The 27,514-nt window shown below is 32.6% G+C and overlaps 12 protein-coding genes across 12 annotated transcripts; 10 read left to right on the top strand and 2 right to left on the bottom strand.

The window, feature by feature from the left end:
- Positions 1-79: 79 nt before the first annotated feature.
- Positions 80-3,205, top strand: cgd3_2410 (ubiquitin-fusion degadation-2 (UFD2) family protein with a UBOX at the C-terminus; the record flags this gene model as incomplete). Its single annotated transcript, XM_626804.1, has 1 exon — positions 80-3,205. One exon carries the CDS (start codon positions 80-82, stop codon positions 3,203-3,205), a length of 3,126 nt encoding a protein of 1,041 aa, XP_626804.1.
- Positions 3,206-3,754: 549 nt separating this feature from the next.
- cgd3_2400 (Yn1201cp-family protein) lies at positions 3,755-6,296 on the top strand (the record flags this gene model as incomplete). Its single annotated transcript, XM_626803.1, has 2 exons — positions 3,755-3,859; positions 3,903-6,296. Coding segments are annotated over 2 exons (2,499 nt in total), but the record flags the coding sequence as incomplete, so codon positions are not given.
- Positions 6,297-6,574: 278 nt separating this feature from the next.
- On the top strand, positions 6,575-7,720 carry cgd3_2390 (proliferation-associated protein 2G4 metalloprotease, creatinase/aminopeptidase fold; the record flags this gene model as incomplete). Its single annotated transcript, XM_626802.1, has 1 exon — positions 6,575-7,720. The coding sequence occupies one exon, from the start codon at positions 6,575-6,577 to the stop codon at positions 7,718-7,720; it is 1,146 nt and encodes a 381-aa protein (XP_626802.1).
- A 99-nt stretch (positions 7,721-7,819) lies between these two features.
- On the top strand, positions 7,820-8,185 carry cgd3_2380 (hypothetical protein; the record flags this gene model as incomplete). Its single annotated transcript, XM_626801.1, has 1 exon — positions 7,820-8,185. The coding sequence occupies one exon, from the start codon at positions 7,820-7,822 to the stop codon at positions 8,183-8,185; it is 366 nt and encodes a 121-aa protein (XP_626801.1).
- A 149-nt stretch (positions 8,186-8,334) lies between these two features.
- Positions 8,335-9,130, top strand: cgd3_2370 (steroid dehydrogenase kik-i, putative; the record flags this gene model as incomplete). The annotated part of the gene is made up of 3 exons (XM_001388074.1): positions 8,335-8,541; positions 8,585-8,850; positions 8,899-9,130. The coding sequence occupies 3 exons, from the start codon at positions 8,335-8,337 to the stop codon at positions 9,128-9,130; spliced, it is 705 nt and encodes a 234-aa protein (XP_001388111.1).
- Positions 9,131-9,499: 369 nt separating this feature from the next.
- On the top strand, positions 9,500-14,917 carry cgd3_2360 (putative nucleoporin, FG-rich motifs within N-terminal region; the record flags this gene model as incomplete). The annotated part of the gene is made up of 1 exon (XM_626800.1): positions 9,500-14,917. The coding sequence occupies one exon, from the start codon at positions 9,500-9,502 to the stop codon at positions 14,915-14,917; it is 5,418 nt and encodes a 1,805-aa protein (XP_626800.1).
- Positions 14,918-15,511: 594 nt separating this feature from the next.
- cgd3_2350 (possible RAB geranylgeranyl transferase, b subunit1, pernyltransferase) lies at positions 15,512-16,699 on the top strand (the record flags this gene model as incomplete). The annotated part of the gene is made up of 1 exon (XM_626799.1): positions 15,512-16,699. One exon carries the CDS (start codon positions 15,512-15,514, stop codon positions 16,697-16,699), a length of 1,188 nt encoding a protein of 395 aa, XP_626799.1.
- cgd3_2340 (hypothetical protein) lies at positions 16,686-16,994 on the top strand (the record flags this gene model as incomplete). Its single annotated transcript, XM_626798.1, has 1 exon — positions 16,686-16,994. A coding segment is annotated over one exon (309 nt), but the record flags the coding sequence as incomplete, so codon positions are not given.
- A 35-nt stretch (positions 16,995-17,029) lies between these two features.
- Positions 17,030-19,618, bottom strand: cgd3_2330 (hypothetical protein; the record flags this gene model as incomplete). Its single annotated transcript, XM_001388073.1, has 1 exon — positions 17,030-19,618. One exon carries the CDS (start codon positions 19,616-19,618, stop codon positions 17,030-17,032), a length of 2,589 nt encoding a protein of 862 aa, XP_001388110.1.
- A 2,610-nt stretch (positions 19,619-22,228) lies between these two features.
- cgd3_2320 (cGMP phosphodiesterase A4) lies at positions 22,229-25,222 on the bottom strand (the record flags this gene model as incomplete). Its single annotated transcript, XM_001388072.1, has 1 exon — positions 22,229-25,222. One exon carries the CDS (start codon positions 25,220-25,222, stop codon positions 22,229-22,231), a length of 2,994 nt encoding a protein of 997 aa, XP_001388109.1.
- A 278-nt stretch (positions 25,223-25,500) lies between these two features.
- On the top strand, positions 25,501-25,801 carry cgd3_2310 (hypothetical protein; the record flags this gene model as incomplete). The annotated part of the gene is made up of 2 exons (XM_001388071.1): positions 25,501-25,640; positions 25,684-25,801. Coding segments are annotated over 2 exons (258 nt in total), but the record flags the coding sequence as incomplete, so codon positions are not given.
- A 293-nt stretch (positions 25,802-26,094) lies between these two features.
- Positions 26,095-27,477, top strand: cgd3_2300 (hypothetical protein with transmembrane domain within C- terminus; the record flags this gene model as incomplete). Its single annotated transcript, XM_626797.1, has 1 exon — positions 26,095-27,477. One exon carries the CDS (start codon positions 26,095-26,097, stop codon positions 27,475-27,477), a length of 1,383 nt encoding a protein of 460 aa, XP_626797.1.
- Positions 27,478-27,514: the final 37 nt, after the last annotated feature.

Genomic DNA, 27,514 nt, shown 5'->3' with positions numbered 1-27,514 from the left:
GCTATGTTTTTTCTTTTTTTTTTTTTCTCTTTTTTTTTTGCGCGCAGGATTTAATTATGTAAAATAGAAATTAATTTCTATGTTAACTAATCAGGAGGAAATTGAAAATTCACTCATTGGTGCTCTTCTTGGGGTTTCACTGATTTGTACTGACAACCCCGTTGAAAATCCATCAACAAAGCGGATATTTTTGAGTGATTACAAGAATGAATTGTTAATTCAAGAAAAGAAGGTTGCACTATTATTCGATGATCTCGAGAATATTATCTTCCATAGATTGAAAATTTTTTTCTCGACAACAGATAATAAACCTAGAATTAAAGCATTTCAGTTTTTGATCGATTCATATAACAAATTTATTAATGAGAGCTCAATTCCTAAGAAAATCGAAATTAATGAAAGGATTTCAAACCTTGCTCAATTTTTCCCCAAATATTGTGCATTAATAATTCAGTGCCCTGAACTTTTCGAAATAGTATGTAACAGTGAGTGTGCAATCTCAGATCTATTTGAAATTTCAGTTCCAAATTCATTTTTTCTCACATTGATACAAGAAATGGAAAGTAACGATCCTAAATTATTTGTTTCTACCTTCACCGACTATATTGAGAGACAAATGGATATTATTAGACAAAGAAAATTTACTGACTTAAAGCTTCATTCAATAAAAAATATTATCTTTCTCAGCCAATTCAAACAAACTACATTTATTTTAACACAAACCCCCTCATTTATTAAGTCATCTAATACAAATCAAGGAACGAAGGTATCATCAGGTTTGGTTCAACAGCAAAACTCTCTCTTGGGTTGTATTATTAGCCCAAATCCAATAGACAAAGATTTCAAAACAAATGTAAACCCTACCATTATGAAATATTTTTCAGGATTGTTATCTAAGACTCATTCTTATATCAATCAAAGTAAGATGCTGATTAAACAAGATCTTTCGTTGGTATATGAACATTCAGCTCTAGTAATAAAAAATATGCTTAAAGCAAGCACAGAATGTAGAAGAATGGTAATAAAATGGATGGGCATTATATGTACTTCAAATGAAGATAAATCAAAAATATACAATTCAATACCAGATTTGTCAATGTTTGGAAATATCCAAAATTCACGAGAAATTCAACACAACTTACGCTCTCTAATAATGAGAACTTCTGGTCTTTCAACGAGTGGATTTTCAATTAATTATTTACACATAGTGTTGAGACTATTACAGCCAGTTAAGATTGAAAAGGTTTCAGAACTAGACTGTTTTTTTCATATGTACGGGAGATTTAACCAATTAAATGATATTTGCAATGAGGTTCATAATCTTTTAGGAGATTTAGTAAATGATGCAACTCTTGGCGAGAAAGACCAGGTGGAAATTGCATTAAATTTAACAAAGAAGAAATTGAGTGATTTAAATCAAATTAATCTAAAATATCAAGACTTTATCAAATTCCCAACTCAAATATTTTGGATTTCGTGTAAATCAATCAAATGTTTTATGCAGCCAGTATTACTTGAATATGAGAGTATTCTAAATGATTTAAATGACTATAGAAGCGGACTCACTTCTGGGCATAAATATAAGAATGACCATCATCTTGAGCAATTAAGCTGCGAGGCATTATCATTTGAATGCGCAGTTTTCCATCAAAACACTATTTCCGCATTTTGGCATTTTTTATCTCTATTTATTCAATTTATTTTTAGAACAATTTATTCTTTTGATGAAAATGGGGTTGAGAATTGTGATAGGAATACATTACTAGCTTCTAAACAAGGCCGAATCGCAGTAGCGCTTAAGTCAACTGCTCCATCTAGTAAGCCTTCACCACAGTTTTCATCGCTCCCATCTTGCTTAATTGAAGATGTATTATCAGTTACTGAGCTATTGTTAAGAATTAAGGGCAACGACGAAATTTTGATTGGTTTCGATTTTGATTCATATATTTCATTCGTTATTTTTATAATAAATTATGGAAACTATTTCAAAAATCCTCACATTAGGTGCCAAAGAGGTGTAATTGGGATACACTACCTTCTTCAGATTCCTCAATTTAGGCATCGAATAGAAGCTAGTGATTTTACTGCAGAGTATATTCTTCCAGCTTTAATTTCTCTTTTCAATGATGTACAAAAGTCACCATACTTTGATCGGTTCTCGTTGAGATTACCTATTATCATGTTATTTGAGTCTCTATTAAAAGTGGACTTGCACAGAGAAAGGTTACATAAATTTATTAAACAGAGAGATGAATCATTTACTAAATTTATTCATTTACTCGTTTCAGATCTGAACTATCTACTTGAGGAGGGACTTTCAATGCTAGCAGAGATAAAAAAGAGAGAGTCAAAGCGCAATCAAGTTCCTAATTCTATTAGTATTAATAATAATGAGTTTGGTAACTCCAACAATGAATCAAGAAGTTCTAATCATGAAGAAATAGAGAGTACAATCGAAGAAATGCCTATAGAAAGATTAGAACATGCATGCAAAGGTTATATGCAACTTTCACATGCGTCGGCGAGTTTATTGCAAAAAATTACGGAATATTATACTTTTGAAATATTAGACTCCCCACTAATACTGCCTCAAATTGTGACTTGCTTGAATTGTACACTTGATCGGCTAGTGGGACCAAAGTGCTTAGAACTGAAAGTAAGCAATTTCGATGCTTATAATTTTAATCCCAGGCAACTATTGGCTAATGTTTGCATGACCTATGTCACTCTTGCATTTAATTCTAAAGTTGAATGTAAGCCAATGGAGACAGATTTTTCTAAAATTTTGATTTTGGAAATAATAAATGAACAGAGGTATTTTAAGATTCATACTTTTGTAAAGGCACACCATATTGCTCGAAGAGAAGGATTGATGAATAAAAGTAAATCTGATTGCTTTAACCAACTTGTCAAATATTTGCAGAAAGAGCTTGAAGAGAATGAAGTTGGACAGAGTATGACTAATATAGACGAAACAGACATACCGGAGGAATTTCTGGACCCAATTATGCAGGATATTATGCAAGATCCTGTATTACTTCCAACGTCTTCAAAAATAATGGATAGAAAAGTAATTGAAAGAATATTGATATCTGATGGCGTAGACCCATTTAATAGGCTTCCTCTTACAAAGGATGAATTAATACCTCAGACATGCCTTAAAGATCAGATCAAACTATTTTTAGAAAACAAGAATCATTCATAATCCGTTTAGGTGATTAGTTCATTAAACATAAATTTTCAAATGAGATTTTGGGCCGCTCAAATCATTATGCTTTGATCATTGACATTCTCGAAATGTGCTCACCTCAACGAAAGAAGTTTTATCGATAAAGCTTCAAGTGATTGTCCAGCTTTGATAATTTACTATATTTTCAGATAGCTTCTATCTTTCTATATTTTTCAATTTAAAATTAGTTTATTTTCGTGTAATTGCAATTTAAATATGTATTTATTTATACGTTTTTTTGTTAGACTTGTAGGAATTCATGGATAGTTTATATTGAGCTAAATTATGATATAACGCCAAAAATTATCTTCTGATTTATGGTAAAGCTTCCGAATTAAAGTAATGTAAAATCTCACATAATTTATTCGAATGTTTGTCACCCTTTTTTTTACAAGCATGCCGCATAGTTAATTTATTTCTGTATAAAATGGACAAATTATGGCTTTTTCAGAGCTGGAGTCTATAAAAAACATTTCAATCCCAGAGCATAAAGTTTATTGTTTTAATGCATGGCCATTGGAATACCGTAGGGTTAAACTTTACGAAGTAAATCCTGAAAATGGTAACTGGATTGACTGCGGAACTGGCTTTTTAAAATTAAACAAGGATAATGATAAGTTTAATATTTTGGTAAGCTTAATATAAATAACCGTTTTTTTATTTACTTTTTTAGGTCTTAAGTGACGAAGATCCAAATTTTGAGAAAGAACTGCACTCACAAAGAAAAAATATTGAGGATTTACTAGAAATAGAAAACTATAATATAGTTAAATTAGTAAACACTCCTATTGACTTGAATCGAGAGTATTGCCATCAAAAAGAAAGTATTATTACTTGGCAGGATGGACTAAATTCAGATCTATACAGGGCATTAAGTTTCCAGCATTCAGAAAGTTGTAATTCAATATGGAACATGATCACTTCTTTAGTTCCGCATCTGTGCGTTGACCTATTAGAAGCAGAATTACCAGAAGAAAGTACGGGCTATTCACTATTAGAGAGGCCAACTTCAAGTAATATAGATCAAATAATTGATGATCTAGAACTTGATTCCAATATTAATTCTGAAAATATTGTTATGGATCTATTAAGTAGAGAATTTTTTGATTCACTTTTTAATCTAATGGAAGAATTTGAACAAAATTCTGATTTGATTGGGCTACATAAAATATTCCAAGTACTTCGTAGAATAATAGTTTTCTACAGTAGCTTCAATGAAGTATTTGAAATCTTATTAAGCGATGAATATTATTTAAAATTTTTTAAAGCTTGCGAATATGACGAGACATTGGAAAATTATAAAATAAAATTTTCTCACAAGAAGTTTTTAGAAAATGTTAAATTTCACAGTGTTGTTCCTTTACCAGAAGTTCGAACAATTCATCTTAACTATAGGTTAATGTATTTAAGAGATGTTGTTATGCCTAGGCATCTTGATGAGCAAAGCCTTCAAAGAATAGCAACAATAATTAATAATAATTTTTCATCGATAATTAGTATGATCGTAACTACAAGCGATATTTGGAAATATCTCAAGGAAAACATTCAGAAAAACTTTCTTGTTGCAAAATTTATTCATGCAGTATTGACGGTTTTAAAACAAAACCCAATGCTTTCGATTTATGAACGACATCAAATATTCATAAATCTTAAAGTTAACAATATTTTATGTGAGTTTTGTGGATATTTAAATGAAAATTGTATTGGAGCTAGGCAGATGTTAGAATTATCCACTTCAAATGATGATCATAAAAATTTTTCAAATACTAATGATTTATCATTCATAAATTATTCTAATATAAGGCCAATTGATTTAGCAGTTGAAATATATTCAATGGTTTGCGAAATTAATCCTGGTCTTTTGAGACACGCTATTCATGAATCAACTTCTCAATATTTTAAAGTTCATAAAGAAACTAATATATATGGCTCGAATGTCGATATTTTATATGCTGATGATGCTCTTCAAAATAGTCCAAAAGAAAGCATTAAAGAAATGGAAAATTTATCCGACAAATCTAACTTATTTCATTCACTATGGGGAACTCTATGCGAAATTTTTATTAATTCAAGGAGTGAGAGCATCCAAATGCAAATTTGTGCAATTTTTAAACGAATATTGGACCCTAAGACTATGGATGTTCCAGAAAGAGATGATTCACTCTCTTTATTTTATGATATGGGCATTCTAGACAGATTAATAGATAGCTTGCTCAACGACTCTTTAATTTTTACTGAATTCAATCCATTGTATTCTGCAAGAGTATTATTTTGCGATATTCTCGCAACTTGCGTACAAGAACACAACTACAGAATTAAATACAAAATCCTTCAAAATCAATTGCCAAGAAAATTGCTACGTATCGCTACTCGACCATTTCATAAAATTTTTTCTATTTCAGTTATTAAATTCTTGAGAACTTGCCTGGGAACTCGAGACGACTTTTATTACCGTCTATTCACTAAACATGATATTTTTAAGTACATTTTCTTAATAATGGACCAATTAAAGGTGCCAAGAAATAGAGGAGAGGGTTCAATATTGGAAAGCGTGGTAATTGAAATGCTTGACTTTATATGCAGAAATAATATTCAGTTAATTTTAAAATATTTACTTGAGAACTATATTGTTGTAATTTGTAATTTGAACCTTAAGGCATCTAGAGGCTCGAAATGCAGAGTTTTTTCTAGAATGCTCGAATCATTTAAATTATTATCTAAATCTACTCAATCTTTAAATAACTGCAGAAAAAATGGTTCAAACATTTTATCATCCAATACACATTCAGGTTTAACCGCTGATCATGACTTAAAATCTTATTTTACATGCGAAAAGAGAAAATTTCACAGTCACAAGTTTCAATGTTTGGATAAAGGAGTAGATATTGTGGACAATTTTGAAGACAACACGATAAAAGAAACGGCTGATCCCGATTCCAAAAATAACGCTAATATTGATGAAATTCCCAAGGAGATATCAGAGTTATTTGAGTATAATGACTTTGACAATTTATCCAAACAACACAAAGAGCATCAAAAAAGGCCTATTCGCAAAAAAAAAAATTGAGATACAACTCAAACTTAGCTGACCATTCCTACGGAATACATAATTAATTTTAGAAATAGGGTTAGCCTCATCATTACAAACAAAGGTATCTTATGAGAATAGCCTTATTAATAAGTCAAACTTTAAAGCCAAATGTTATAAACCATTGTTGCTTTGAATCTTGAACAACTAATGTTCAATTTAAGTATTTGATAGTATGTTTTTTACAAAATGTTTGCAGCGGGAAATGATAAGACGAGTAAGTTAGTTGTATTAGTTTTTTTTTATTTAAACGAAAAATGTCAAAACAAGAAGGGCTTGAGAACGTAGACGACTTTTGCATTTCTGAGTCAATATCCAATTCAGAGGTTGTTACTAAATACTATACAGCAGCGGAGATAGTAAATTCAACGCTTCAGTATGTAATAACATTATGTTTGGATGGCGCAGATATCTCAGAAATTTGCAGGAAAAGCGACTCTATGATCGAGGAGAAGTCAAGTTCAGTTTATAACAAAAAAGAGGGTGGCAGGAAATTGGATAAGGGTATTGCATTTCCTACGTGCATTTCTGTAAATGAAATTTGTGGCAATTTTTCCCCTTTGCCTGCAGAAAGCCTAAAGTTAAAGAATGGTGACTTAATTAAGATTGACCTCGGCGCTCATATAGATGGATTCATTAGTATTTGCTCGCATTCCATTGTTATTGGGACTGAACGTATTTCAGGAAAACAAGCGGATGTTTTAAAGGCAGCAAATACTGCGATGGAAGTGGCTATTCGAACTGTAAAACCTGGAAACACTAACACATATGTAACATCTATGCTTAACAAGACTGTTAAGGAATTTAACTGCAATATGGTTCAGGGAGTTTTGTCACATCAGCTAAAAAGACATGTTATTGATGGAAATCGTGTAATCATTTCAAAAGAGACACTAGATGAAAAAGTTGATGAATTCACATTCGAGGAAAATGAAGTTTATGGATTGGATATTCTAGTAAGCAGTGGAGAAGGCGTTCCCAGGGAGTCTGATTACAGAAGCACAGTTTTTAAACGCGCTATTGAAACTAACTATAACTTGAAAAGCCCGATTCCAAGGCAATTTCTAAGTGAAGTTAACAAAAGATTCCCTACATTACCGTTTTCGTTAAATATGATATCAGATGAAAAGGTTGCAAGATTGGGAGTTTCTGAATGCATTAGACATAACCTTTTGTATTCATACCCTGTAATAACAGAGAGACAAGGTGAGTACGTTGCGAGCTTTAAATGTACACTTCTACTGCTTCCAAATGGTTCAAAACGCATTTCCGGCCTACAATTCACACAGGAAAATATTTGTGACTCGGAATTCAAGGTAACTGATGAAGAAATTAATTCAATTCTTTCAACTCCACTTTCAGTGAAGAAGAAGAAGAAAAACAAACCTATAGTTAGTTCTTAGTTTGAATTTTGTTTTACATAGATTTTCAGCTAATTGTATATTTTATCTGCGGTATTGAATCTTGCTTCACCCCCCCCCATAAATTTTTTTAAAATAAACATGAGTAGCAGCATCTTAGTGAATAGAACTTCTGCCTTCGGTCGCAATGAATTGACCGAAGTCGATATATTTAATATTTGCAGATCAATTAAGTCTTGTGGCGAATGCCAGCTTTCTAAGTTTTGTTCGCCTTGTAAAGTTTCGAGTAGTTCAGAATTTTTCTGTACATCAAAAGTGGATTCAATTACATCTTGCCGACAAAATACCATGTCAAATATTTGTGCATCAGCATGGCCATGGTGGATTTATTTATGTCTTGTTTTGTTGTCGTTGGTTATATTGGGGATGACTTTGATAATCTTGTATAAATGTTGCACTTGCCTTTTTGTTAAGGTTCAAGAGACAGAATTAGAAGATCTAAAGTAAGTTTAAAGTATATGAAAATAAATGTTAACATCTTCCAGATTAAGAAAAAAAAGATCAAATGAATTTATGCTTAAGTAAAATTCCTGCCGCAATGAGTTAATATTAGTAAAATAGCAGGAATTATTTGCTTGAATTTTATTAAATTAATAATGAATTATCTTTCTATGGCCATAAACAAATTATTTCTCTTGCTCAACAGACCTGAGAAAAAACTTACTTCATTTGGAAGTTGGGCAATTATAACTGGCGCAAGCGACGGAATTGGAAAAGCAATGGCAAAGGAATTGTTTAAAGAAGATTTAAACTTAATTTTAATAGGAAGAAATAGAGAAAAGCTGCAAAATGTTGTAAATGAGGTAAGCTTTAAATATGCTTCAAAAATACTAATTCTTGCCCTAGTTGCTATCCTTGAAAAAACCAGATTCAAATCAAGAAATAAGGTATTATTTAATGGATTTTACTGACCCGACTTGTTACTCAAATTTTTGCGGATATTTGAATTCAATTGATGATGTTGGGATTCTAATAAATAATGTTGGCATCTCATATCCGTATGCACAATATTTTGAAGAGACTAGTTTGGATCTAATTAATGAATTAATAGAAGTGAATGTTAGGTCTGTATTAATGATGACTCGCATTGTTTACAGCTACATGAAAAAGAGGTGAGTAGTGCTTTCAAACTTTACTAAATAAATAATGCATATGCTTAGGGATCGGGGAGCCATTTTGTGTATAGGAAGTGGGTCGTCACAGCTTCAGACTGACCCTCTCTATTCCGCGTATGCCGCTACAAAAAGTGTCGCCGAATCTCTATGTAGAAGTTTACGAGCGGAATGTGAGTCCGAGAATATCACAATCCAATGCCATACTCCTTTACTAGTTACCACTAAACTATCAAAAGCCAAAAGAGAAACCTTGTTCACAATTTCAACAAAAAGGTAAGTAGTAAGCTATTATTTTTATAGCATCTTGATTGGTTTCTTAGGTTTTCTGTTGAATCTATAAAGATGCTTAAAAAAACTCCATCGGTTTACTCGACGGTTGTTCCTTATTTTGGTCATCGAATACAACTATTAATAGTAAGTAAAATAAAGAGTGTAACTACTTTTTGATACTTTGTATTCAGGCAAATATGATCCCTCGACCAATTTGGAATAAAATAAGAATATCACAGACCAAATATATCCGAGAAAGAGCACTAAAAAAAAAGATTTAGAATGTCTATAGTATAAAAACACCGCCATAAAGCGGCAACCTTAAGTGGGGCAGATGCTATACGACACGGAATTTTTCCCAATTAATTGAAACAAAATGCTTGGTGGAGGAGGGTTTGGTTCAAACCAAAACCAACAGTCTTCTGGAGGATTATTTGGAACATCCAACTCTTTTGGAGTTGGGATCGGCCAGCAAGGGGTATCACAAAATATTAATACGGTACAACCGGCTTCAACGGGATTGTTTAATTCATCAACTTCCCTATTTGGAGGAAATGCGAGCCCTGGGCTATTTGGAAGTACTGGCTCTTCTAATTCCGGGTTTGGAAATACTGGGCAATCTTCAGTTTTTGGTCAATCTTCCAATGGCTTATTTGGCCAATCAATGAGTACGTTTGGAGGTAATCAGCAAATAAGTTCTACACAACCAACTATGTTTGGCTCAAGTTCCTCTTCTACGATAGGTTCTAGCTCTGGGTTTTTTAATTCTAGCTCGGCAAATAACTCTGGAGGCTTTGGCTCTTTTCAAAACTCATTTGGAACTTCTGGAGGCTTTGGAAGCCAGTCATCTCAAAGCAACCCATCAAGCTTTTTTGGGCAACAAAACAATAGTGGTCTTTTTGGGTCAATGCCCATTCAGACTTTTGGTAACACCTCAGCTTCGCCCTTCGGAGGCACTATGGGAACAAATTCGAATATTTTTGGGGCAAAGAAAGGCACAAATGGGATTACATTTCAACCCGTAGTCGATAGAGATAGCGATGCCAGAATCATGTCTATTGTATATCAGAAGGACATTGATCAGAAAAAGTCAGTTGAAGAGCTTAGATGGGAAGATTATCAAGAAAAAAGAGGGCCTGCAAATAGTTTATCATCCATCAATACGAATTTTACCACAAGCACCAATAGTTTTGGGAATAGCTCATTTTCTAACGCTGGCGGGTTTGCTTCTAACTCCCAAGGACCTTCTATCTCAAACTCAATTTTTGGACAACCTCAGTCATCTTTTATATCATCAACGACACCACAAAACTCTCTTTTCGGTTCTAGTGGCTCGTCCTCAGGTTTGGGCCAAACTTCAATTCTAGGTCAGGGGCTTCAAAACTCTCAATCAAACATAGGTAATACTCAGTTTGTATCAAATAATGGATTATTTGGTGCTTCGAACAATACAAATTCATTTCCACTTCAATCTTCAACGAGTGGTTCAAACTCAGGATTATTCTCCACTCCCAGTTTATTCTCTAGCAATAGCAATAATGGTATTATTAATAATAGTAATAACAGCAACAACTTAGGTACAAGTATTAGCAGTTTAAACGGTGGTAATTTGTTTGGGCAGCCATCCAATTTAGGATCACTAGATAGCTCTCTAAAGACTTCTGGTTCCTTGTTTGGGGGGAGTTCGACAACTTCAAATAGTGCCAGCTTGACTCTTTTTAATTCAAATTCAAATACTCAACCTCAAATTTCTTTGTCAAATTCTTCGCTTTCAATGAAGCCATTATTTGGTAGTAATCAAACATTAAGTGGCTCTAATTTGGGTGCAGGTTCTGGTAGTACAAGTGGAGCTAATTTATCTACAAGCTTATTTGGTTCAACGCTGCCTAGCTCGTCAGGCTTGTTTAGTAACTCTCCAAATAGTCTATTTAGTTCCACTCAACCTCAGAATACGCTGAATAACAATAATGCAAACGCATCCAGTTCAAGCTTATTTGGCCAATCAACTTCTTTATCTCAGTCATTTGGATTCTCAAGCGTTAATCCTCCTAATCAATCATGGTCATCTTTGACTTCTGGGGTTTCGAATTCTGCAATTGGTCAAACAAATTTACCAGGAAATTCTCAACTGAATAATAGCTCAATTCAGCTACAGAATATACTTGGTGGTGGGCAATCTGGAAAGCCTTCAAATCAAAACTCGTCAATTGTTTTAGGCAATGGGCTTTCTTCAAACAAATTAATCAATAGTGTGCTTCCTAAGCCAATTGTTCAGAATTCAAAGTATTCTGATTCGAATGAAAGAGGAAAGTCACTATGGCTCTGGAAACCTCTACCACAATTTATTTCTCGTTCTAATAGATACCAACTCGATAACTTAAGTCACGTTTCTCACGAAAGAATTACAAATTCATCAGAACTGGCTCTTCCTGCGGTTGCAACCGAGAGTGCGAGACATAATACTGCTCTTTTAACTTCCGTTAGGCGCATTGAGAAAACTATGGATCCTCAGACTCCTGCAGCATTCCTAAACTTGCTTGAGCGTCAACAACAGTTCTTTGACGCGGTACAGTCTCCAGAACAAAATGGAAATTCACCTACAAATTCCAAAACTAGGTCCTTGGTATTTACTACATCTCATACTACAAAGTTTGTCCCTTTAGACGAAACATTTGAAGATGCAATAGATGATTCTAGTTCAGCTACTTTCTCCCCAAGAGCCTCAAAAATTGAGAATAAGTCAAGTTCTGATAGTTCAAAGCCATTGATAAACCTCGATTCAATTTCACGTATTTCGCAGGATGTGCAAATTTCCAAAAGTGATGATTGCAGAACTTCAATTGGTAGGGTAGTTAATGAAAGTAATAATGCAGCAAGAACTCCATATTTAAACCAACATAGAAACTCAGTAAATTCTATTTCGGCTGTTAGTAATGAACGTCAGGCACGTAGCTCCATTGGTCTTACAACACCTAGACCTATTACTAGAAGGCCAGATCAGTTGATAGATAGCATCCCATCTGATCTAGTTAAGTCCTATATAAGGAAGCAAAAAGAATTTGTTATTGAATCCCTGACCCCAATACTCACCAAGCATGACTACTTTTGTATTCCATCAATAGAATTATTAAAAACATTTTCAGAAGAGAGACTTGCCGTCGTGGAAGACTTCAAAATAGTTAGAGAAGGAGTTGGGGAGATCGTTTGGCCTGGAGTTACTGATTTACGTGGGATTAATCTTGATTCAGTTGTTTCCATTGAACCTCTATGTGTGTCGGTATATGGTGATGGAGACTCCTCTATTCCAATTGGCGAAGGATTAAATAAAAAAGCTATTATAACACTCAAGAATTGCAAACCAAAGAGAGCTATACCCTCTAAAGATCCACAAGAGATAGACGAATTTAACAGTAATCGTGTTAAACAAATTAAGTCTTACACAGAGCAAATGGGTGCAAGATTTATTTCGCTTGATACTATTACCTGGGAATGGAAATTTGAGGTCACACATTTTTCTAAATATGGTTTTTTGAGTGAAGATAATTCTTTATCTCACTTTAAAGAACCTTGTAGTGCTCTTGCGACAAAAGAAACTAATTTTAATGTCTCCGACCAGGAAAATCATTTTCTTCGAAGTTCTAAACAAGAACAGTATAAAGGTCATTTTTTTGTAATGAAGAGCCAATATAATTTTAGTTTGTACTCAGAAATTAAAAGCATTGTGGAAAAAGACAATAGCTTAAAGAAATCTGCTTATAATGGAATCTGTTTCAGAAGTGGTATGTATATTGGCTCAAATAGTTTTGTTGTAGTACCACATAGATCATTTCGTAAAGATATTCAAGGTGTTAGCGACTATAACACATCGATTACTCTATTAAGAATAAATAACCTGACAGGATCCGTAACTAAAGATTCAATAAACAATTTGGGTTATTCCCGAAGGTTGATTTCTGCCTGGTTTAGGCTATATTTTGAGATAATAGGAAATAAAACAAGTAATAATTGTTCTGGAGTTTCAATCGAATCAATAATAAAACTTATTTTCCTCCTGTGGAGCATAACAAAAAATGAAGTTGAAATTTATTCGCATTTATCTGGATTCAAGTTTAATTCTTTAAATTTTGAGCGATTAAAATATTTTGAACAAACATTTGGTTTGGTTGGTGGAATAATGGAATTAATAATTAAAAATTTGAATAATCCATCTGAAAAGCGTTTCGAGTCTAATTTAAGAGAACTGATTTCCTGGTGGATGAAGATTGTGATTAATGACATTCCAGTGATTAGGTTTGGTGATGACAAACAAAATTCTCAATGTTTACATGAAGAAAGAATTAGCCTTCTCTTGAATAATATTGTAAACGGAAACTTACTTGATCTAGTTAGAAATGGCCCAAGTTTATCATATTTGACGATTCCAAGGACTGCGTCGTTGTTCTTGTCCATTGGAAATAATAAAACGTCTATTTTGCAGATGATGGAAAACATGCAGTGGTGGTCAAAAATCGGTCTTGTTTCGGATCTAACTTCTTATTCAAATAGAATATACAAAACAATATCTAATATAGATGCATCTGCGGATGGTTTTTTATACGAATGGCAAAATAACGTATTCCTATCTGCAAATTATTCAACAAATTCAAAGCTTGGTGAAAGGTTACTAAAAATGAAAAACGCCTCTTTAATTGATAATACACAAAAATTGGGAAAATTAATTGATTCAGATGATCCTATTAACATAAGTCCATCAGAGGTAGGCAAAAAACAAGTATTTGAGCAGATACAATTTCAAATAATTAAATTCTTCTTTGGCGATGAAAATTCTAGACAGGTAGAGCTATTTCGATTGAACAACTTCGGCTCTATCAAATTCTCTTCATTTAATTGGCTAATTGCAAGGGCCCTCACGTTCTATCACAACAGTATCTGCAATAGTAATGAGATTACACCTACAAATAAATTAAACTTAATACTTATAGAGGAACTAGAAATTCTTGGTTTGTGGGAATGGGCAGTTTTTATCATAATGCATACTAATATGAACTCAGACTTTTATTATCTTCTTAATTGCGTTATTATGAGAAATATACAAGAGAATCCCGATTATTCTAATCCCGAAGATTACTTAAATGATGAAAAGTGGAAGTTCTTAGTCGATAAATTGGGGATACCGCTGAATTGGTTGCTCGAGGCAATAATTTATAAATTAGAGTCTAGCGGAAACATATTGCAATCACTAAAATGCACAATGTATCTAATAAATCGCTTGCAAGAAAATAAATATAAAGCTGGAGATTTATTATTTCATCGTTCAGATCATGTATCTGCCATTAATAGTCTGGCTATATCTGCTGCAAAGAAGCTATTTTATGCTCCTCTTCTACCAAATACACTGATTGAAATATCAGCTCTTACAAAATGTGTAATAATTGGAAAGAAGCCACTCTATAAGATTAGAAATTATTTTGATGCTTACTTGCTCAATACCAATGAAAATCTACAATTAATCTTTTCAGCATATGAAGAACAGATTGTGACAGATATATGGCATGCACTCAAGTCTATAATAACCATTTCAAGTCAATACATGAAGTTTGCCACGAGATTAATAGAAAGTGAGACTTACTATATAGATCAGGATGAATTGAAAATTATTTTCACTAATCTGGAAAAGTTTACTGCTTTGAGGGAAGATACTGTTAGATATTCGTTTGAACAATGCATTAACAATATAATAGATAATTACTGTTGGGATATAGTTTTAGACGCAATAGGAATTGCTAAACATTAGTAGAGTAATTTAGTTTCGTCATCATTACCTATCTGAATGCATTCCAACAATTGTTCCGAATCTATTTGGTTTAATGTTGGACTCCACGTTTTTTACCTTCCTAGTTTCTGTGCAATGTCCTGCATTTTTCGGACTACTAGTGCCTTTACTTGCTTTGATGTTTGAATTTTCCTGATAGTTTACTATCATATTAAAGAACTTTACGACTCCTTTCGTCGCTAACTGCTTCAAACTCTTCTCCCTTTGATTCTTTGCGGTTTGTTTTAAAAAAATTGTGTTCAAAATATTTTCATTAGCCTATTTATATAAGTTATTAGAAGTTTTTATCATGAAGATAACTTACGTTTCTTTTACTGTGCTTTTTGCTTTCATTTTTAATTATTTTTCTGCTAGACAAGTCTTCTTGCGAAAAAACAGGGTCTCCTTTCAAAACCGATCTAGACAAAATCCCACTTGCAACTGAGACAGAATGATAACATATAGTGATAGTTGAATTACTTACCGTTTGATATTTGAGTCTTTTTCATATTATTCAATTCAAAGTGATTTAGAATAGTTGCGGCGGCATAATTCATTGGGAATAAAAAAGATATAATGTATAATGCAGCACGAAAATTCGACCTGGAACTACATAAAAAATATCTAATCTTTGTAACAAATGATGCAATAAACAGCTATGATTCATCTAAAATCCAGCTGAGTTCAGTATTTATACATGGTATTTATTGGGTTTTGTGCTGCTCAGATTTAATTCAATTTAATATTTGCGATCAACTCCATAATGCTAGAAATAAGTTTTTACATTTATTAAAAAAATGTGAACGTGAATTACTTATAGATAACTTTAAGTTAAAATTTTATTCTCTTAATCCATTTGATTTTGTTAGACCTTCCATTCTTTCTATACTTAGTGGGATACAAATAAAGACAATATTAAACAATAAAATTACTGAAGATAACAAATATGAATTAACTGCTTTTATAAAAAGCCTAATTGCCTTGAGAGGTGAAAAAATATATATCAATAACTCCAAAAACTGCTTAAGACAATTTGACGTCAGGTTTATTTATTCAACACTACTTGTATACTATTTATCGAACTATCCTGATTTAAAACAAGATTCAGTCTTTAGAATTTCAGAACTAACAAAGCTATTGGTTAATATGCAAAACAAAGATGGTGGATTCGGTAAACGCTATAAAGACGAGTCCCATGCAGGATATACTTTCTGCGCAGTTTCATCGATAGCAATAATCAAAGAAATAACGAAAAATAACTCAATTGATTTGTTGTTTAATTTTAACAGACTAAACAGGTGGCTATTAAAGAGAATAATCGCTTCTGAAAGTCACGAAAATACTAAGTATCAATCGTATTGCTTTAATGGACGCATTGGGAAAAAATGTGATGTATGCTACTCATGGTGGGTATTTGCAAGTCTTAAGATCGTGAAAAATATTACTATTAATAGAAATATTGACTGTTCATCAATCATTAACTCAAAAATATTAAAAATATTGATAAATGGAATTCTATGCCATCAAAACAATATTTATGGCGGTTTTCAAAAATCTCCTTTTAATACCGACAACAAAGGTCATTCAGATCCGCTACATACATTTCTTTCAATTTCTGCATTGTCTCTGATATTTAATAGTGATTCGAAAAAATCAAGTTTAGAATTTTATGAGCCGACAGAACCGTTCGAAGTATTTGAGTCTTTAATTAAGATTGATCCAATTTCTGTTATATCGGAAAAATATTTAAATAAAACAATTTAGATTTGCATTGATTGCTAATTCTAACCTTTCCATGAATGATAAAAACGGATTTATATGGAAAGTCATATACATTGATGAGTTGGAATGGTTGGATATTTATTCGGGAACTCTATCATATAATTGCTCATGCGGCGACATATTCTGGACAACGCTTCCTTATCTTGAAGAGATAGTCAATTCAGAAGCTAAAGGGAATGATAGTTCCGTAGTTTTACAATGTGAAAGCTGTTCATTGAAAATTAAAGTAATTTTCAATAAAGAATCCCTTAATGAAATTAAAAAAAGAATAAATTAAAACTAATTTAAGTCTCTAGAAAAAAGTATAAATTACTATCTACGCCTTTCAACTAGCACAACTTTACTCCTGTTCGGTCTCCCCTTTTGAATAACTTTTTTAAAATTCTTCTCTGCAAACTCCTTATTTTTTTTTGCTAGCTGCTTTCTTCTAAATTCTAAATCATTTTTCATTCTTTGTTTGACGTCATTTGCTCGTTTTTTAAGAATCTGCTGCGGAGTTCTTATTTCATTTTGCAAACTTTTGCTTTTATTAACAATTTTTTCCTTGATTATTCCAATGCGTCTTGCAATACGTTTCTGTTTGTGAGTTAGCTTAATACCTTTACTTATAGCCTCAATGATCCCTTTATGTTTATCATGTACGTTCGAATAGTCAAATGAAGAGTTAATATCGCTCGTATTATATTTATCTTTAAACCCATTATTACGAATAGTTTTATTAAGTTCTGTATCCTCGATTTCACCAACATTCTGGATCTTTAAATTTGTATTTGCCTTCCATTTCTTATATTGCCCCGTACACTTTAGCTCTCCTTTAACCTTAATACCACTTTCGTTAAACTTTTTGATGGAATTTTTTTTAGAAATATCGATTAGCTCATACCTTTTCCTTTTAGAGTTCCATTTTCTAACGCACTTTTGTCTTTTCATCTCGCCCTCTTCATCAGGATTAATATCAAAACTTGATGACTCTAATTGTAATCCAGTCGATCTAGAAACTTCCCCTTCACTATTTTTATAAGGTATAAAGAAATGTTCTGATTCTTTAACTCTATTACACTGTTTCTTAGGCTTTCTTTTTTTATTCACAAAATTCTGTGAAATATTATTATTTGAAGATATTTCGTCTGAAATACCATTTTGACTCTCAGAAATAGAGGTGCCAATTGCAAATTTATCTTCACTTAGAATTGATTTTACAACGTTGCCCATATCTTTAATTTTTTTCATCTTGATTGATGACTTTAAAACCATCTTTCCAGTAGCTTGGTTAAGGCACCCATACTTATTGTGAGTTTTGTTCTCAGTTGGTCTAAATGATTTCAAATGGTCCAAAAGAGGGTCGCTGATAACTCCGAGATTTTGAAAAGTTACGATATTTAAATTAGTTTCATTGGTATCTATATTTAAATCTGGATGAATAGACATTAATATTTTTGATACTCCTCCGCACTTTTCTAAAAGTTCCCGTGATCTTTTTAAACTTTCTTTTGAAGATGGTGTCCTGGTTTTCAAGTACAATAAATACGCAGATTCCATTGACCTCCTACACCTCTCTATTTCAGAATTCTCAGTAAGAACTCTTTCAATAGATTCTATCTCCAGTGTAAGATCAGGGAAACCAGCTAAAATTAATCTTGACTCTCCATGAAAATCATTTAAAGAAGCTGGTTTAATAAAAGATATCCCTTCTTCATGAATATCATCGTCTCTTATGCCAGCTTCAACTCTATTTTCTGTGTTTAAGCTATAATTTGATGAATCTGTAGTCTGTTTACTTGTTAACGTAGTCATTTTAAGGCCAAGAAACAGACAAAGGTCAATCGTGTATGGTAAATCTCTGGAAGTAATAAGCGAAAATGCTCTGCCATGTTGTCCTGCCCTTGCTGTTCTTCCAGTCCTATGAACAAATAATTTTGGGCTCAATGGAAAATCAAAATTTATGACATATTTGATCATTGGTATATCCACGCCTCTTGCAGCAATGTCAGTTACTATTAACGCTCTACTCTTATTCTTTCTAAAAGTGTTCAAATGCATTGTACGTGCCTCTTGATCCATATTTCCATAAATATAACTAACTATAATGTTGTTTGATTCAAGAATTTTTACGATATAATCAACATGATGTTTAGTTGCGCAAAAAATAATAGCTCTTTCGTGAGAAGGAATAGTGTTTCTAAGCAAGTATAGTAAGGATGCAAGCTTTTCATCCTCTCTAACAAAGAGAAATGTTAACTTTAATGTTTCACTTAATATATAATCTGAATCAATTTGAATAACTTCCGGCTCGTTTAACATAACTTTAGAAAATGATGCAAGAGCTGTAGGCATTGTAGCTGATACTAATACGCATTGCCTATTCTTTGGGATGGACTCCAATATTTTCTCAATTTGGCTGGCTAATCCCATTTCAAATAGTCGGTCTGCCTCATCAAGAACAATTATTTTGACAGCTATTAATGAAAGCCCTGCTTCTATAATGTGATGGAATAATCTTCCTGGAGTTGCAACTACAATATCTGGATTTCCAGATAATGATTCAAACTGTCTATCAAGCGATGAGCCACCTGTTAGTGCGCAAACAACCAAATTCGTTTTACAGGCAAGCTTTCGCACAACACGATAAGTCTGTAATGCAAGCTCTCTAGTTGGAGACAATATAACTCCCCTAATTCCAACAATTTGCGAATGAGAGCAGCCCAATCGTTCAATCATAGGCAATACGAAACCCGCAGTTTTACCAGAACCTGTTCTTGCCATAGCAACCACATCTCTACCTGCTAAAATAGACGGAAAACATTTACGCTGAATCGGAGTTGGAAGAGAATAGCCTATAATCTTTATTGACTCCAAAAGCTTTGGAGAAAAACCAAAACATTGAAATGTTCCTTTAGCCATTTAATATTCGTCAAAAATGACAATTTGCTTGTGCGGTAAAAGAGATAATTGTTTTGCGGGCAAGATGTGTTAAAATTCTAAATTTCAAAAAAAAATTAATACAATAATTATGTATAATCGGACAAAAATATCGCAAATATGTTGCAACCAAAAAGAAATGGTCTCTTTGGTGTTATGTGAAAATCTATATTACATTTATTATAAATTAAATTCCACATTACTTTCAATTTTTACGAGGTATAAACTGTAAGCTTCTCATGCGCGCACAAATACAAAGGGTAAAATACCTTAATAATTACAACTGTGCTGGATATGAGCTTTACTACGGTTGGATTAATCAGGTAAGTGCGTAAGCTTTCAAATTCAACTACATTCTTATCTTTATAGATTAACTCTGTTGCTTATTGGGGTTTTATTTCTTTTATCTCTTCCAGGCTTTGATAAAGTTACGCAAGTAAAAGAAAGTGGGTTTTCTGAAGGAGTAAATAAGGCTACAGTTGACCGCAGCATCGTACTTGAATATAAGAAAGTAACCCAAGAGATACTAACTTCTCAAAAATCGGGTAACGCTGAATTGGTTGCGCAAAGCATAATTAATTCTATCGCAAGGGACACTCACTGCATTGAATGCGATGATTCTGGAGACATTGATATAATAAAAAATAAAAACTTCTCTTCATACAGATATAAAGATTTATACCTCTTAAGTTCCGGGTATATTGCAGCTGTAGTTCCATCAAAAAGAGGCGATTCTTCAGAAGTAATAATAATTTCTATTTCCTTTCCATGGAAATATAAAGATGGAAAAGATGAACTGGGTAGTGCAGCAGGCTTAATTATTCCTCTTTCCAAACATTTTGAAAAGATTTACTGGACTTCGAAAGACATAATTCTACTTTTTACGGATTCGAACATTCCAAATTCAATGGGAATTAACTCATTTCTGAAGGATCTGGCAATTGACCAAAGACTGCTAAAATACAATGGTAGAATACGAACTGCAATTTGTATTGAAATATTATCGTTAACTCCAACAAGAGTCTTTATTGACATCGGTAAGTTGATTCAATCATGTATGTTAATTTCTAACTTTTAGTAGAATCTATGGATGGACTACAAACTAATCAAGATTTCCCCAATTCTGTTATTAGGGAAGTTGAATCAAGCTTCACCTATCCTCCTATATCTATAATTACAAGGAATTTTTGGGATTCAATTGCAAGGTAAGCTTTTAAAAACCATTAATTTGCCAAATAATTGCTTCAGGCAAGCGTTTAATAAAGGATCGTATAAACCTCACAGTCGATTTTTGCAAAATAATATCAATTCATTTACACTTTCTTTGGTTGATGAATTTTCGATAGCGAATAATGAAATTTGGGATCATTTTAAGGACAGCAATGATGCGAACGAGTTCATTTCAATATTTCCAATTCAACAATTTGAGATTTATAAATTTTTAGAAGGTATTGTTAAGATTCAAAGTAACCTTCATGATGAATTGCATCAATCAAGTAACAAATACTATTTTACATCATATTTTTCAACACTAAACTTTGGTATTTATTTAGTCCCAATTATTCTGATGTTAATATCATTTTCGATCGGAATATTAGCACAAATATCAAAAGAAAGCAGTATTCTACTTATTGGAATTATTCTAATAGCTTGTTTGATTTCAATAACTGCTCCAATAATACTCTTGGTTGTGCATTTATTTGATAAAATTGGTAATTCTTTATTTGATTGCTCCAATTTATCTGAATCCGAATATACAAACTTGTGGCCCTTGTTTATTGCATTAACTTTTGTGGTCTTCTTCATCACATTTTTTGTTACTTCAAGCATTAATATATTCATTAAACTATTTAATGTTCAAAAGAATAGTAGCGCATACAAAGATATTATTAATTCTATTAAGATAATGAATAAAATATTTCTAATTGCCTTCTCAATTATTCTTTCAACAAAAAATTTCAGCATTTTGGTTTTTATTATTCCCATCATTCTATTTATTATTTTTATCATGGATTCTTCAGCTTTTCGAAAATTTATAATCTGGACAATTTTCCTGGTGATTTTATTAAATTTTTGTTGTTATAAAAAGAAAGGAGACTACTATGCATGTATTTTATCAAAAATAGCAATGAAGACAAGATATTTTTTGATAGATATTGCAAATATTTTAAATTCAAAACATTTTATTTATAATCTTGGTTTCGATATTAGCAAAGCGAAAAATTCTGCATCTATTTGGAACTCCGTTTTAGGGAACGAGATATTTTGTCGTAATAAACAATATTTTTCAGCAGAGATAAATAATTTCTGTAATAGGTTATCATTGGATGGTTTTGACCAGGTTTCAAAACAGTATAAAATAATTAAAAGTATCCCTATTTTGCAGTGGATCAGTTGGGTGGAAATTAAAATAGAAAAAAATATGTGTAATTACAACGGGAAGAATTTTTATGAAATTTTTACGGAAAATTTATTTCATTTATTTAGGGATGATAGGTGCTTGAAATCAACAATGTTCAAACATTTGCTGATAGGATTACTATCACCCTTAATACTAGCACTATCATTAACTTTTCTATAATATAATCTTGTCTATTGTAAATCAGCTTTTTCATCTGAAACAAATGTTAATGCATCTTCACTATCCCACTGAATGCCTGCCTCAGCTATGTCTTCCCAGTTATTAATATTTTCCAAAATTCGATCAATACATCTTCTCACATCACCCTCCACATCTACATAGCATAATTCTTGGAACAATGGAAGACAAACAAAATTTAAAAATCCAACCTGCGACTTTGGTACATCTGTAGATTCCCTATCACAAATTGGAGAAATGGGCAGCGATAATGCTTTCTCCTCATCTCCTTGTAGGAAAAATTCTTCTACAACAGATCTGCACCACTTATAGTGTTGATTCCATTTCAATGCTCCATGTCCGATATCTGCAGCTTTTAAACATGTCCTAGCAAGCATTAGCCTATCTTGAGCATCTCCGTATGGGTCCCAATCAACTGCTTGCCTTCTCACTCTAAACCTAGAAACGCATTCAAAATGCCTATGCATATCTGTCTCTAATATTAATTCAATAACTATTCTTCTAAATTCTTTGTGGAGTTCTGCGTCCCAACTTTGCAAAAAATCAGCAGCTCCGCCTCCATAATAGTAGATTATCCGAAACGTTAGGGATGCATGGAACATTTCAAGGACAGATCGATCATTATAATTAATTGCAAGCATATGTCTTGAATTTACAAGAAAATTGCTTGTTCTACCAATATGGCCTACATCATGCCCAAGAGATGCAATAACTGAGGCAAGCCTCTCTACAGTGTCTAAATGGCTCCATAATCCAGTCGCTCTTGATAGGCAAATTGCAAGATGGCATACGTTAGTGCCGTGTAATTCGTTATGGTATTTATTGTTGAGGTATCTAATATTTAATTCTCGAAAAAATATATTGAATTTGGATATATTGCCAATTAGCTTCGAAGGAGCAGTAATTGAAGAAGAATATGCTGTAGTAATTCCCCTAGGCAAGTTAGATGAATCAAAGCCAGATTCCTGGTTTTTTTCTTCTAATGCAATCAAGTGTAGCATATATAGTCCTGCCACTGAAAGGCAATTACCTTTTGTTAATTCGTTTAGCCTCCACATGTCCAAATCCCAATTAGAAGAATACTGGTTATTCATAAGTTGCAATGCCCTATCTAAATCAGAATGAAGTTCTGTACCAACACCTTTGGGAAGTTCAGGTAGCGTAAAATTATGTGGATTAGTTTCATTAAAATATGATTGACTTAATAATGAGATTGTTCCAGAAGGATCTTTAATAGAAATGAGTTTTGAAGCTAGATGAGTTGCGAAGTGAGCTATCTTACGCTTATTCTTTAAAAGATGTCTATAATTATCTTCAATATCTCCACCAACTGCAGGTTCATCTAAGGGTCCTTGACGGGAAATCATACTTTCCACTATATGATTTGTATCCAAATTTTGAGATGTAGTCTTGATCTTTTCATTAGTATTGCTTGGGTTTGCGGCCGGTCCATCAAAAACTTTAGAAGCATATAAAACCTCTCTTCTAGATGCAGACGATTTAGTAAATTCTGCAGTAATATACTCTCTCACCTTTTCAACGGACGGATCAATAAGTGTTGAAGAGTTCTCTCCTGCAGTAGCAATCATCATTGAGAGTCTTCGACGAGAAGGGCCAGGAATCGATGTAACAGTAGCCCTTGATTCTGTATTCCTTCTGGCTGATATGGAATCAACGCTTATATAACTTGACTTGTTCTCGTGCGACTTTGGAGATAAAAACTGCCCCATTGACTTTGGAGAATTAGGAGATATAGGAATTCTAACATCATAAGATATACCCAACTCTTGTTTTATCTTTTGAGAAGCAGTTGGAGAGCAATTTTCTTTTGGAGTTACATCTCCACTACCTATTATTCTAACCTTAGATTGTCTAGGGGTTTGCGGCACATTTGACTGAAGTGACTGCGGTAGGAAAATCGCAACTGGATCAACTGCATAAATATCATCTGACCTACATAAAGTGACTTGAGCAGAAGTCAGGTCTACCATTGCGTCATGTAACATTTTACGATTTATTCCCTTTGTGCAGGAAGTATTTAAATAGCGAAGAAATAGTTGAACCTTATTGATGTTAGCTAATGTTCCTTCGATCATTGTAGATTTAGGTGTTTGATTCATAGAATTCTCCAATATTTGCATTTCTGCTTTAACTAAATTAATGTTAAAAAAGTCTCTTCTAGAAGAGCTCACGTTAACTCTTTTAGCCAAAATACATACAAAACAGAACACAAAAAGATAAATTGTTGTGGATACGTATTGAGTTTCGTTAGGAATAGGCATCAGCATAGAAGGGACCAATATAATATAGAATGAGATACTCGTTATTGAATAAATTAATATACTCATAAAAGAAATTGGTAACATAAAATGCAGAATCGAGCAAATTGTGATTACAATAAGTGATCTGGAATTCTGGACAGCAGGATCGTAGTTATTATTAGGGGAAAGTGAGACATCTAGTAATAAATTTCCTGCTGTAATATTAAGTATTGTTGTTATTATTGTAGTTGATGTAAATATAACTTCCAAATGTTTATTTAAGAAATTGACGAAAAATGATATGATTAGAAATAATGAGCATGTTGCAACTACACCACAAATTATAAAATAAGCAGTTACTGAACTATTAGAAACTTCATTTACTTTTTGATTGTAAACTTCTAATAAGATATCCAAGATTATTAAAAATAATGTTAGCAATCCAATCCAAAAAATACCAATTTCTGTTCTTTTTCTAAATTTTTTTTCAAATTTCTTTTCCAAAATCTCGCTTCGGAACTTCAATGTAAATGGATGCAAGTATTCTAGAGTAGATACAGAAGAAAATGTGTTTTCGAATGGCGAAATTAATTCCTTTAGTCTAGTTTTTAAGTCCTGATTTTCATATATTTCGAGCTCGCCCAAATCAAAATTAAGCCCCCAATCGTTATTCTTCTCAAATAGTATTGTCTTCCCAATAGAGGGAGAGCTGGCTAACCCACTCATCTTGAAATTATCCTTAGATGAGGATTAGAGGAAATCGATGGTGCGACATTCCGCAATATTATAACTTCTACGTTGCACGCGCGAGTAAAATTGTGTGTAGGAAAGCGCTACTTACACACCGCCTATATTTGAACTATTACTATTATTGACATTAATTTTAAGCTATGGCAATATAATAGTATTATTTAAGGTAACTTTTATAACATTAAGAATATATTACTAAGGCATTATCCGATTTTGTTTAGTTTAAACTACTCAATGTCTAATAATAGCCGAATTCTATATGTAAGGTACGAAATGTAAAATGCATTGTTTTAAATTCATCTATTATTTACCTTAGGCAACTTCCATATGATATCTCTTCTACCGATCTCTACGACATTTTTGGGAGACATGGAACAATTAGACAAATAAGAAGGTAAGGCTAACAAAATTTCTTGTTCATGAAGAGTCTGAAATAGAGGTGTAGGTGAAGATACAAAGGGCACAGCATTTGTAGTATATGATGAGATTGAGGATGCAAAAAGTGCGCTGAAACAGCTTTCTGGTTTTCAAGTTTCTGGAAGGTATGTTAATTTAAATCTAATTTGAGAGGTTAACATTAAATAGATATTTAACAGTGCTGTTTTTCAATAATAAAAGTCATTATTAAATAATGAATATATTTCTTGGAACGCAAAGCCAATACGGACATTTTTAGTTTCCTTCGTATTTATTCTCTTATATGTTCGTTACAATTACGATTTTTTTTTTTTTTGCGCCAACAGGTAGACAATGTCTTGTTCTACTTATTACATAGGTCTCCTAGCAGTTTGATTTGTTACAGTTTTCAAATTTCGTCAAGTATGGACTTCTGACTCTTCGTTCGATTTATGTATTGGGACAAGTACGACGAGATTCCTCTGAGATGGATCTCCTTTTTTCTTTTTAAATGGAGATTGGAACTGGATGAATCATTTGTAGGCGGCCCATTGCTTGATGATTTCTTTGAAAAAATTGGGTCGATATTCTATCTATTGTTGCTAAAAAGATATGAGACTAATTTTTGTGATATTGACACGACTGAAGTGGGTATTAACCTTTTCATTGACAGACTTCCGAAAGTTTTGATTCTAATAGGTAATAGTGGATCTGGAAAGAGATACTTTGCAAGAGAATTGTTATCTAGCTTCTCAAAGATTTGTTACTTTGAAAACTCAAAATCCTTTAATCCCGTGACTTTCAATATATCAATTGATGAATATTTTATTGATACGAGAACTACTGATTGTTTTGACAAGAAGATTTATTATTTGAATAATAAATTAACGTCTATATCAAAAGTAGGGGTGCGCTTAAGAGACTCATTATGCAGTGGACCTTTTTCCCCTCCTGCCATATTGGTTTGTTTTAGAAGTGCAAATCCAAATAAATATTACACAGGACCAAATAGTAACTACTATGGTGATGTTTCAAAACAAATAGTTATTCTTAATTTGATCTCTAAATTTATCCGTATTTGGGATAACAAAAATATTCCAATTGTTTCATTTTTTATTTCGGATATAGACCCAGATGACTATGGCACATCGAATAAGATTTTACAGTCAAAGACTATGGATATAAGATATATATTTAAGTATGGATATGGAGAATTTTTTGAAATAGATTTCAGAAACTTCTCGCTCCAGATCGATAAAATTTCCTTATTAAGGTTCTTAATTTATAAAAGATATGATATAAATGAAATTTCTCTGAATTGTCTGATGGAAAAAATTTCTAGCATTCACTCCAAATATATTATGGCTTTATCCAATGAAGAATTGAAATTCATTGTAAATGAGATTGACCTGGTTCGCATCGCTGACGTTTTAAATGAAGAACTGCATGATATTCCATACACTGTTTCGTGCGGTAGATTTGTTGCAATAGTCCTCAATGGTGTAATACCTGACTTTTTTAATGTATTTTTATATTATTTTAACTTCGTTATCAGGAGATTGAATAAATCAGTCAGTAATTCAAATTGTACAATTTGTGATTCTAGCTGTGATAGAGAGAGCGGTTCATGCAAAAATGGATTAATTCAAATGACTGGCTTTGGCCAAGTAATTCACAAAATAAAGAATCTTTTGCTCCCCTGTATTTCATATTCAGAAATATCGAACTTTCGACTTCCTATAGTTTTTAATGAAGCGTCTGGTATTATTGTTTTCGGTGACAAGGGTTGTGGTAAGTTTTATTTTAGTCAGGCAAATGAGAAAATAACTATATGATAGGTCACTAATTCTTCATGTTGAAAATTTGAGCCTT

This window comes from Cryptosporidium parvum, chromosome 3, assembly GCF_000165345.1.
Source record: "Cryptosporidium parvum Iowa II chromosome 3, whole genome shotgun sequence".
In the NCBI taxonomy this organism is placed as follows: Eukaryota; Apicomplexa; class Conoidasida; order Eucoccidiorida; family Cryptosporidiidae; genus Cryptosporidium; species Cryptosporidium parvum.
The sequence above is the reverse complement of the archived record's forward strand: the minus strand, read 5'-3'. Positions and strand labels throughout refer to the sequence as shown.